The sequence below is a fragment of the Echinops telfairi genome, unplaced genomic scaffold (assembly GCF_000313985.2).
Source record: "Echinops telfairi isolate 266 unplaced genomic scaffold, ASM31398v2 ScPeMD7_4;HRSCAF=17, whole genome shotgun sequence".
Lineage (NCBI taxonomy): Eukaryota > Metazoa > Chordata > Mammalia > Afrosoricida > Tenrecidae > Echinops > Echinops telfairi.
In genome coordinates, this window is record NW_022103900.1 from 3,436,127 (window position 1) to 3,448,854 (window position 12,728).

The window sequence follows — 12,728 nt, forward strand, 5'->3', positions numbered from 1 at the left end:
AAGTGGCGAGGGTTCACTGTACTCTTATTTTTCCTGTGTCTCCTTCTGAAGGAGCCCCACACATTAGGCTGCTAACTGCAAGGTCAACAGTTCAAACCCACCAGCCACTCTGAGAAAGATGAAGCTGGCTGCTCCTATAAAGACTTTTCAGCCTCAAAACTGCAAACTATTCTGTTCTACTAGGAAGCGAGTTTGGCTTGGTTTGGTGTCTGTCTCCTGCTAGCCCTTCTCTATAAAACCAAGTGGCATCAGGTTGATGCTGACTCTTGGCGTCCCTGTGTGTGTAACAGTAAAACTGTGCTCCGTGGGATTTTCAGTGGCTGCTTGAACTTAAAACATTTCTGTGAGCAGCAGCTGAGCATATTAATTGTTTACATTCCCAAGAACTCCAGTTCCTGTCTCTAGACATAACCTGAAGGTGTCTTCGTTGTTTTGTACCTCAGGACACATCCCCGTGCCATATCAAACGTAAAGAAAAGACTAAACAATCACTATTAACTATAGTGGTCGGATAAATAACATTTTGTACTCTCCTTTTCGATGGTTGTGATTATTAAACTGGCTAGATACAAACCATAGTTCCTGAATATGCATTATTACCCTGCTACTAAGAGCTATATGAAAATCTGTCTATTTTACTTTTTAAACCATCTTAACAGTTTTTGTTATTTTTTGTTTTAAAATGATTTCTTTGGTCTTATTTTCTTTAAGGAATTTGCAAGGATTAAGATGTATTTTGTAGCACTAGATCGGAAGCTCCTGGAGGGTAGTGAATATGTATTCGTATGTCTTATTAGGCCTTCTGTAGTGAATGTACTCAATGAATACTTGTTGAATAAATCATGATTTCAGTTTTAAAGTCACTTATGCTTCCAATCAGATTATCCTGATACAAAATCTTCAGAAATGTAGTTATTGCCAAGTATAAACCTGCTTTCTTTTCCCTAATAAGGTGAACATTTTAATGAATTTATTTTTTTTAGGTTCGACCGAATAGCCCTTCTTCTGCATTAGCTTTTGGGGACCACCCTATTGTACAACCAAAGCAGTTATCCTTTAAAATTATTCAGGTAAATGGTAATAGATACATATTTTTTACCTGTGACTTTTAAGAAATCAAGTACCTAACTTTTCACAAACAACTAAGGTGCTTGCTATTTGTTTTAGACATAATCATAAAATACAATTAAACCAATAAACTAACTTACTGAACAGACAGACACACAAACAAACAAAAAAACCCAATTTATAAGGGGTGGGAAGTTGAAGCTTACCATCAGTTTGTCCTTTGTTATACACTGGTAAGCATATCACTGTGTAGCCCTATCAGATAAACCAAACAACCATAACATGTTGATTCTGTTTACTGATTCTTTGAAAGTTAACATCCAGGTACATATAATTGATGTTCTCTTGAGGTCACTACATTTGTTATAAGTGGACATTAGAGCAGATTATAAGTCAGCGTCTGTATTTATCTTTAAAAGTCTATTCTACAAACTTAGAAAAATTATTTGAACTTTTAATTATTCACGTATGTACTTACTTTGTTTTCAAAATTTTGAGTCCAGAGTACTGTAATTATTTTTGTACGACTGTTTTTGGGCGACATTCTGTAAGACTGCATTGGGAGAAAAGACCCTTTTGCTTGGTAAATTTGATTCCCTGATTTAGTTCCATAAGCTTTTTTTCCCGGGGGTGGGGTGGGGGGGGTGTCACATCCAAACATGCAATCTAATCTTGAGGTTCAAATTACAGTGACATTCTTGCAGTCAGTGAGCAGTAGCTCATGAAATTTTGCAAAATAAAAGCATCAACCAGAGAGATGTATAGCTCAAGACGGTGTCTATATTGAATTTTAATCAGAAGCATGTCAGTGTTCTATAAAAGTTAAATAACTAATTCAAATGATTCCTTGTACATTTTATAATATTTACAGCAATTTTTACTTTTAAAGTAATCAGTGCTTAAAATTTAAGTAAGCCTTTTTAGACTATCCTTTACATACATATAAAATCAAAGTTTATTTACATATTTATTTTGCTGCTTAAAATCTAGTTTTGTGAAAAAAAATTAGCTTTGTGTTTTTATGCAATGATATATGTAATAGATATAACAAAACCGTTTTCTTTCATGTAGACTGATCTCACAATGCAGAAATTAGCAGCATTAGAAAGTAATAAAAACCAGGACCTGGAAAAAAAAGAAGGTCGTATAGATGATTTGCTCAGGGTAAGTAACAATTTCTGGAGGAGGAAAAGAGTGAATAAATGTTTCTAAATAATGTAAATTCGTTTTCTAATTTGAAAGTCTTTAGCATTGTTAAGTAGATTCTATAGGTGGGAAAAATAAGCCTTATTTTATGGTAGTGGATACATGATTGAAAATAACCAATTTTAAAGTGAAAATATATTTGTTCTTCAAATGTGAATTGAGAAATAGTTGAAGGGTTAGAAGAAAGTGTATAAAGTTTATTTTTGTAAGATCAATTAAAATCATAATTAATTCAACTTAGTTTGAAAGTTCATTGATTTTGTTAAATATCCAACTGACATTTGATAGCTATACAGGATGGAGTAATTGCTAGTCTTATGAGATTCTTAATTGAAAACTAATTCAAAAGTATAATTGTCATGTAATTAAGGAATAAAGCAATGGTTCTCAAAATCTGGGAAGGATTCAAAAGCAAAGTCTCTTATTCCTTCCCCCGCCGCCCCCCGCCCCCTCATTGAGTGAGGACAGGTCACCTTTCTGGCACATTACTGTGTGGTAATACGTGAACTTTTGACAACTAGAAAAAATTTACCCAAGCTTTGGTCTCCAGAATTCTTACTGGACCTTCATTGCATACGCATGAATGATCGCTCCCTTAAGGTCTGGCTGATAATGGGTGACTCAGCTCCAACAGTGACTTGTCTTTCAAACATGACCATCCCACATCTCAAGTCATCTCTTAGCGTAAAACATCAGAGCCAACCAGGAATGACAAAGGTTATCACTTGGGAACTACCACGGATTTTGAAGTTAATCCCAAAGAACCTAGGACAAAGGCCGGCAAATTTCTTTATTATATAGTAGTATTGCCCCTAGATTAGAAATAACAAAGCTGAATTTAGATTCAATAACTTAATTAACATGGACTAAGTTGTAGACCTTAGAATATGGATTTGGACCCATTGACTATAAATACAAATTCTATATAATATATACTACCCAGCTGTATTTAGTAATGGTATCCCAATGGTAGGTAGAGTTTTTTTGTTTTCAGTATCATACTACAGTATTTAAACTTAGCAGTAAACGATCTCTATACCATTTATTCAGTTGTTAAATACACTCCTAAATGCTTTGTATATGTGTAAATTCTAAATCTTTTGCATTTTCTACTTATGTTGTAGGCTAATTGTGATCTCAGACGGCAAATAGATGAACAACAAAAATTACTTGAAAAATACAAAGAGCGATTAAATAAGTGCATTTCAATGAGCAAGAAGCTTCTTATTGAAAAGGTAAGTTAAAACTTCAATATTTTTTCCCCATATTTCTAGCCCATTTCTGTCAGTATACTTTTCAAAATTTAAATGACTAAATTTGAGTGATACATTTTCCTCCCGTTTTTTCAGAGTACGCAAGAAAAACTGTCGAGCAGAGAGAAGAGCATGCAAGACAGATTACGCCTTGGGCACTTTACAACAGTTAGACATGGTGCTTCATTTACTGAACAATGGACAGATGGTTTTGCATTTCAGAATCTCGTGAAGTTAGTCATTTTTATATGTTTTTAAGATGTAGTAAAATATTTTAGTTTTTTAATTATGTTCTACATCCCCTCCCTCCTTACTGTTCTTTGAGATTTGCCAAATTTTGTATTTGAAAGGAAGATGTAACAAAAGTACTGAATCATAATTTTAGTTTTAGACTTCTTGATGAGCATTCTGTTCCAAATAGAGCTTGTCCAAAACATCATATAACCCTTTAGCTTTGTAGGTGATATTTTGAGAGGAAAAATACTGAAAATCTGAACATTCATTTTAATTAGAAATATGCACACATGCATCCTGGGATTTTTCTATTTCCCCCCGCCCCCTTTTTTCCCTTTTCCCAATCTTTATTTCAGTGTTGGTATTCAGCACTTGACTGCTCTCTGTTCATAGGGTAAAGATGGTAACTTTTACCATCTGGTTCAGGTACAGTAACTTATAAATAAAGTAAACATGTATTTTTAATCATTTCTGGGGTAGACTTTAAAAGAAAGAAACCATTGTCAACATATTTTCATGAAATCATCTAGTGCTAGATAAAATTAACGATCTGTACTAAAGGGTCAGAAGTTATGCTGTTTTTCCTTGGATGGGGCAGCGAGATAGAAAAAAATTTAAGAACCTGAAAATCTAGAGTGGTGCAAGCATCTATAGACGTTTTCTCAGAGAAATGACATCAGCGTTGCTTTTTCAAATGCTGGTTCTTATTCAAGGGAATAGCCATCAACCATCCAGGAGTTGTTTTCTCTTTCTCAGTAGATTTATTCAGGTTTCGTTCAACAAAGCTGGGCTAGATGTTAAGTGCATTGTAACAAAAGACAGTTAAATATTGATGGTGTTAGATTAGATTTTAATTCTATGGGTTGTAGTAGGATGCTGTTAAAAGTTGGCATATGCTCTGAAAATGATGATGGAAGCATATGTGCAAATGTACTTGACACACTGGATGAATGTGTAGATTGTGATAAGAGATGTAAGACTCCCCCAATAAAAGTCTAATAATTTTTAAAAGTTAGCATAGGGTGGGTGTGGCAAAAATTGAATTCTTGAAAGAGAACACTGGTGATAGTGTGTACATAACACTGTAAAGGTGATAAATCATCGGCATTTAAGATAATGAAATGGTCCAGGTTAAAGGTAAATGGATTTCAGTTAAAATATTAACAATAAAATTTGGGAGGAGATAGTTTCGGGATTGAAACCATAATCTTTGAGGATTTTTGAAGAAGAGTTTCTACTACTAAACTCTGAGATAATATATATGCTATCACCTCTTTCTTTAGCCAGGAGCCCTCAAACTTTTTAAATAGGGGGCAAGTTCACTGTCCTTCAGACCCGTCGGAGGGCCGGACTATAGTTTTTAAAAAAAAAAAAATGAACAAATTCCTATGCACACTACACATAACTTATTTCGAAGTTAAAAAACAAACGGGGCAAAAATACCCAGCAGGCTGGATAAATGTCCTCGGAGGGCTGCATGTGGCCAGCAGGCCGTAGTTTGAGGACCCCTGCGTCTAGTCGATGGAGTTTTAGGAAGAATTTGCTTAGAAAGAATTGCTCCACATATGACTTGAAAATTGAGTACAAGTTGATTCCCAAAAGTAGATTCGTGATGTTACGAATTTATATTGTGTGATTTTTAAATAAAAGTTACTTGTTTTTAAAAAATGTTTTAATTATGGAAAAATAATGGGAGGCTAATGTGACTTTGTTTGTTTGTTTTACACAGACAACAAGAGTGGGTAAATCAGCAAAGGGAAGAGATTGAAAGGCAACGGAAACTCCTAGCCAAACGCAAACCTCCCACAGCTAATAATTCTCAGGCACCCTCTACAAATTCTGAACCAAAACAAAGGAAAAACAAAACCGTCAACGGAGCAGAAAATGATCCCTTTGTTAGACCAAATTTACCACAACTGTAAGCCTCATCTTAATTTTTTATTATTGACAGCGAGCATAAATGTTAACAGTGGCTGGATTTGTAATTAAATTAATATTTAAATAGTGCAAACTAGTATAGTAGGGAAGAAAGGCAATGTTGAAAATGTAGCTCAAAATTAATAAAGCCTAAGCTTTTCTAATTTTGGCTTTTTAAATGGAAATTTTGTATTTTTCTTTTAAAGGGAGACTTAAATGGTTAAGAGGAAACTAACATATGCTCCTTTCGTATCTGAACAGTAAAAAATCAGATATTTCAATTAAGAGTTCACATTAACGGTACCTTACTCTGAAAGAATTGTGTTAACTTAATGTTAAACTGGCATTTATATATTTTCTCAACCTATGAAAGCAACATATTGGTGAGTTATGGGTATTGTTTTTCCCCTTTCTGCTTTTCTTTGCTTTCTACACTAATGATGAATTACGTTTTATATTTTGAGAGATGAAAACTTTAAAAAAAGTAATTACATACTTACTACAGAAAACTTGGAAGTGTGCAGTGAAGCAATATGAAAAGGCCTCACTCAATAAGTTCATGGAAAAATGGAATTAAAAGATACATGAACTGTTTAAAGCGCCCTTGATCTGACCCACAGAGAGCACACTTGTTATTATTCTGGTGCTGGTGCAGCCAAACCTACATAATTTTTCTGTTCTAGTAGAACTTAGAGGAGCCCTCGTGGTGTAGTGGTTACGTGTTGGCCTGAGGTCTCCTTGGTCGGTTTGAAACCACCACCAGCAGCTCTTTGGGAGACAGACTGAGCTTACTCCTCCCTTAAACATTTACAGTCTCAGAACCCTACTGGGGTCTATGGACCGTCAACAGTGACTCACTGGCAGTGAGTTTGGTTTGGAGTAGACCTTACGTAAACTTCTATCAGTAGAAAATGTATTTAACTCTTCTGCTCTTTGATATTTTGAATAGATGTGTCCAACTTTCTTGAAAAGTAAGCTTTTATCCAAGCTGTGAGTCTAATTCTCTGCTACATCAGGAACCTCTTCTGTTGAAACATCCTTCTTTTTGTTTCCTCAACCTTTTGTTCTCTACTGATTTTGTCTTTTCATAAAACATTTAAGTGGGAAAGATAAAAAAGAACTCCCTCAGTTTTGGTCATCCTATAAATCTCTCTTAGCTTCCATGACTGTTTTTCATGAAGGAATTACCTATAACTGCAGCCGTTCAGTCTCGCCTTCTGATCTCGTCTATCTTAGCTGCAGTTATTCTTTTAAAAATCATTAATTAATCTTGATGTTAATTTCATTGACCCTTGAGTCAGCATTGAATACTATTGGTAATTCTGTTTAACCAAGAGATTGTCTTCTAAAATATCTTCTCCTAATTTTTATATTAATGCATGGGGCTGCATTCTCGCAAACTCTTCTATGAAACGCTATTTACCCCCCCCCCCACCAATCTGTAAAACATAGTCTATTTTAGAAATCTATTGAAAGCCATCTGACTTCTCCCTTGCACATCCTTGAATATGACTTACTCTTGACCCTTAATTTCCATGTATGTGTGTGCGGCTGACATCCAGATTTCTTTCTTCAGTGTACTTTTCTCTTTTGGGTATTAGATCTGGTTTTAGATCCTTATTTCTCAGTCTTGAATGTTATATCCCTTCTTAAATGTACTTTAAATGATCCCCAGCAACCTCTAGTGCTACTTACTGAAAGCAGTCTCTCTAAGTTATCATCATTGCCATTTGTTTTTCCTTCCATGAACGCATGCACACACAGAAACCTTGCCGTGTCTTGTGTTCTCTCAGAATGAATGGTAACCTCCATTCAGTCAGTCCCCTAAGCCAGAATTCGGGTTGTCACCTGTAGTGTTCTAGATTTAGCTCAGAGTTATCTAAAAATAAATTCCATTTATTTCCTAATCCATCTTTAATTGGTTTTTATTAGTGACTGTGCTGGTAAACTTTTAAAAATCTTCTTGAGCCTTTGTAAGTTGGAATCAAGTATTTGGTTAAATTGAAAAAAAACCATTTAGCAACTGAAATAGTTTTCTTCTAGATCATATTTGTCTACTTAGCTCTTAATCCAAGTCTCCATTAATCTTCACGCAGATTACTGTTATCTCTTACATGAGATACACACACACACACACACACACACACCCACCTTTGTTTTTAGCCTTCAGTCTATTTTGAAATAATTTCTCTCTAATGAAAATATTACCGTATTCCTTTCTTTAAGGAGCCTTGCTGATACAAAACATTTGGCTACTAACCATAAGGCTCCTGGTTCATACCTATCCAGTAGTCCTTAGGAAACAGACCCAACACTGCTCCCATAAAAACGACAGCCTAAAAACCTTGTGGTGCAGTTCTACTCTGTCATATGGGATCAGTATGAGTCAGAATTGACTTGGCAGCACCACACAGCATTCCTTTCTTTAAAGCATTTCTTTGCGGTCCATTGTGAATGATATAATCCAAACTCTTAGTGCGGTTTACATAGCACCCGATGCTCTGGCTCCTGCAGACCTCTCTTGCCTCGTTGTTGGCTCTTAACCGTTGGTACCTCTCATCCTCACCGCAACTTTCTAACTCCAACCCATTGTGTAGTTCTCTTCACCTTTTTAAGTCTGTACTAGATATTGCCGTGTCCATACTAAAAGCCTTTCGTCTCTTGAAGAACAAGAGTTTATCTTTGAGATATTTCCATTGTGCCCTATATCTGTCAGTCACAGCACCAGAATCTTTTCAATTAATGACACTAGCAACTTGGGGTTCAAGTTGAGTGTTTCCCTTTTCTTCATTCTGTTCTTTCACATTTTCATATCTGTCTGTTTCTCCCATCTTTATTGTCACTGGTTTAAAAAACCAAAACCCTAGATAATTGTTTCTTTCATGTCCCATCATACCACCTTCATGCATAATCTTCTTCCACTGAAGCTTAAAACCATTAAGACAGATTTACCTTAAAGACCTTATATATAAAATCTTAGACTCATCCTCTGATATCTTCCATATATGTTAAATATTTTCAGTTCTACAAACGGACTCTGCTCTCTTCTTTCTGGGCCTTTAGACATCGTATTCATTTTCCCCTCAGTAACATTTTCATTGAGTAGAAGTAACTTCTCTTTCCAACTTATGCCTTTATCCCCTCAAGTTAGGTATCCATAGTCTTCTGTATGTCTACTTGTATAGTAGCACTTACCTCACCAATTTTATCTATACTCAGCATCTAGCACAGTTATGCCATTTGAAAAGTGAGCAGTAAATGCCCAGTAAATACTAGATTACAATACTTGAGCATTTGGTTGAACTTTTATTTTCATCTCAGTACACCATTTTTTCCTTAGTTTGTCACAGGTGTTTTTGCTTTCAACTTGTCTTCCAAGATTCTAACAGCCATAACTGTGATCTAATCATCATAGTCCTGTCACGTTTTCAACTCATTTTACTGCATATGTTGGTTTGAAACCAGCAACCCCTAGAGTGTTATTGCTTTGAGTTCTTGGAGTGTAAACAAAGTTATAACTACATAGCAGTTTTGATTACATCCTTATACAAATGTAGCTGTAAGTGGGGGGAAAGTACTTAATTCATAGATCATGACATTTGAGTAATTAAAAATAAATAATTTAACATACTTTTTACTAGTATTCTTCCAACACCTTTTTTTTTTTTTTTTTTTTAATCTCTTTAATGAAGGCTGGCTTTGCCTTGCATGCAGATCAGGAAATTAATGTAGAAAATCGTGCTATTAAGAGTTTCAGGCCCTGGAGTCAATCAGATCATATTGTTTAGGAAAGCTGTTTTATTTCTTTGAGCGTTCCTTGCTTGTACCCATATCATAGTGTTGAAAAGATACAACCAAGTAACTCATACAAAGTACCGTGGTTTCTGGCTCTTCCTTTGTTTTTAAGTGCTAGTAAAATGCAGTTTGTTTCTTGTGAAAAAGCATAGGTTTCTGGTGTTTAAATTTATGTGTCATACCACTTGTAAGGTTCCCCCCCGCCAAAACCCACCAAATCTAATGCCATTGAGTCAATGTTGACTCATAGCGACTCCCTGTGGGTTTGTAACTGGGAGTAGAAAGCCCGTTTTTCTCTTCGAGCTGCTGGTGGTTTGGAACTGCACCTCTCAGGCCAACATGTAACGGCTACACCACCAGGACTCCTTGAGTTATTGAACTTCTGTGTTGGAGATGTTCACAGTGTATATCTCACAATGTTATGAACATTCAATGAGTTAATACATACAAAATACTTAAAACAGTGCTTGGAATATGAATACCTAATAAATGATAGCTAGTTAACTGTCATTGATTTTGTTAACTTTTTAATTTTAGTTAAAAACATTATTTTATAATAAATAACTTATATGGTTGTTATTTATATATAAATTCAATGATTATACTTTTTGTGTAATTGATTATACATTTATCAATTGTATTATTTTTTTCAAGATTTTGACTCCATGTTAAATATAGTTCAAATTATGTTTTGGTTTTGTCTATTTGATGTTTATATTTCAAGTTTCACAGGATGATTGATCACAAAGTAGAAATAATTATTTTACTGTGTATTTTATATTAGTGAAGTTCTAGAGCCCATTGTATTTTCCTATTATAACATTAATTTTTAAATCAAGATTTTATAAATCATTGAACTGTGGGTTTTTTCTTTTCTTTCTTGCCCATTATTTTTATCATTTTATTGAGGGCTCATACAACTCTTATCATAATCCATACATACATCAATTGTATAAAGCACATTTGTACATTCATTACCCTCATCATTCTCAAAACATTTGCTTTCCACGTAAGCCCCTGGCATCAGCTCCTCATTTTTCCCCCTCCCTCATGAACCCTCGATAATTTATAAATTATTATTTTGTCAAACTGTTGGTTTTTCTTAATCTTGTGTGAAAATCTTTCAACTTTTTAATGTAAATTAGATGAAGGTTTACAGAGTAAACAGTCTTCCATTCTACAATTCACAAACATTTTGTTTCACATAGCAACACTTTAACTCTTTCTTTTCTGTTTCTACTTGCCTTCTGAGCAATGTCTGTGGGCAGGTGCTACCCTTTTGATCCCAAGGGGTTGATTATTCTCAAAAGTGAATTTCTCCCTAGTGTTATTGTTCCACTTAGAGGCCTGTTTGTCTGGAAATTGTGTGGAGTGGGCTCAGGGAGGGAGGAGTTCAGTTCAGACCTGAAAAATGACTAAGGGCAATCTTTGGGATGCTACCATTCATTCCAACCATTAACCTGTCTTTTTTATGATACTGAATTTTGTTCCATATTTTTCTCTACTCCTTCTAAGGTGGTCCCTTTCCAAGCATCTGATATGAGTAGCTGGGTACCATCTTCCTCTTGGTCTCATGGTCACAGGGGCTGATGTTCTCTTGGTCTCTTTCTTTCCATGTATTCTCAGCATCCTTTGCCCGTCTTTCCTCCAGGCAGGAAGAGACATGTAGGACATTTTCATCGTGGCCTGTGTTGGGCCCTGCTCTTGGTGTTCCCTGAGACCGTAGTCTTGAGTTCCCAGGCTCAGTGACTCATTCCTTCAAGGTGTTTGGTTTGGTCTAAGAAGGTTTCATAAGTTTTCTCATTATGTGTTCACCACATTCATGGATATATTTGCAGCATGGATAAATATTATATTTTTCTTCCTTTATTCCTGCATCCCTGGTCTCACATCTGGAGTCATTTTACTTCTAAAGTTGTGAGTCTGATGATCGTGATAACTCTTGGCCTTCATTTATCTGAAAACGAGTGTATTTTGCCTTCATTTGGGGATTATTTTTTTATGAGTTTAAAAATTTAGGTTGAAAATTATTTGAAGATAATATTCCACTGTCTTCTGAGTTGCATTATTGTTATTGACAAGTCAGATACCAATCTGTTGAAAGCAATTTTGAGCAGAGCAGAAGCAATATTTGAAGATTAGATAACTGAAAATTCAAAGCAGACTAAGGATATCTGTCTGCAGATTCATGAAACCCAGCAAATCCCAAGCAGGATAAATAAAAAGAAAATGCTTAGCTAGACAGGACATAATGAAATTTCAGAAAACCAAGGCAAAGAGAAAAATTCCCAGAAGCAGCTAGAGGAAAAAAGAAATATATTGAGAATAAAAGCTGGAAAAAGGTGCTGTGAAATGGTGGGAGAAGTCCAGAGTATCAATACCTGCTTCAGGGGTGGGCGATGTGAACCAAGATTCATCTCAGGCCGAATGCTATGAGGTGGAAGCCACGTACACCAGCTGTCCGCCTCGGTGGGTTTGCAGGACTAAATCTGTGAGAGTTGAAAGCCTCATCTTTCTCCCAAGAAACAACTGGTGGTTTCACACAGCTTTGTGGTTAGCAGCTCAATTATAACGCACTGTGCCATCAAGGTTTCCTGAAATCCTACAAGGGGCTTTTTATTAAAGCTCATGGAAATTTTCATTATCTTTTAATTCTATTTTTCCACTTTTGAAACCACATATTTAACAAAAATTATCCCAAATCTTTTTATGGAAAAAACATAAATTTCTTTTTAAAAACATTTAGTTACTGATAAGAAATACAGAAAAGTATAGGAAATTATTGGCCTTTTTAGAGTTTATTAACCTGAGACCTCGGAACTCCAAAATGTACTTATGTGAAAATTTCTGGGAGAAATGTATATAACTTTCTTCATATTTTATTTTAACATCTCTGATCAGAAAATGGTAAGAATTATTATCGTAGGGAGTCAGTAGCCCAATATTTAATAGTTTATTAAATTTTGCTCATTGATGCTTAATATCAAGAGAGCTTAAAAAAAAGTTTTTGGAAAATGGAATTAAACTTTCTGAAGCTGCCTTATAGTACCTATTGCATTTTTGAAACCAAGCAAAGATATTTTAGTAGTATATATGTTTTTTATATTATTCAAAGCTAGATATTTTTAGCAGTACTGATCAAGATGCTATAAGTACATAGTTCTGTTGCTGAAATGGACCCTTAATCTTTAAGGAGAATTGTATCTATTCGATGATAGGATTACACCTATGAGATGTTTCAAAGCTTTCAGTATT

General features: G+C 35.1%; 1 protein-coding gene across 1 annotated transcript in view; it reads left to right on the forward strand.

Annotated features, from left to right (window-relative positions):
* The window catches only part of TLK1 (tousled like kinase 1), a 94,168-nt gene that overhangs the window by 39,886 nt on the left and 41,554 nt on the right, over positions 1-12,728 (forward strand). The window contains exons 6-10 of the mRNA XM_004703749.2: positions 984-1,070; positions 2,140-2,232; positions 3,399-3,509; positions 3,624-3,760; positions 5,491-5,679. Of these exons, the coding sequence (XP_004703806.1) occupies positions 984-1,070; positions 2,140-2,232; positions 3,399-3,509; positions 3,624-3,760; positions 5,491-5,679 (617 nt within the window). The remainder of the gene's footprint in view (positions 1-983; positions 1,071-2,139; positions 2,233-3,398; positions 3,510-3,623; positions 3,761-5,490; positions 5,680-12,728) is intronic.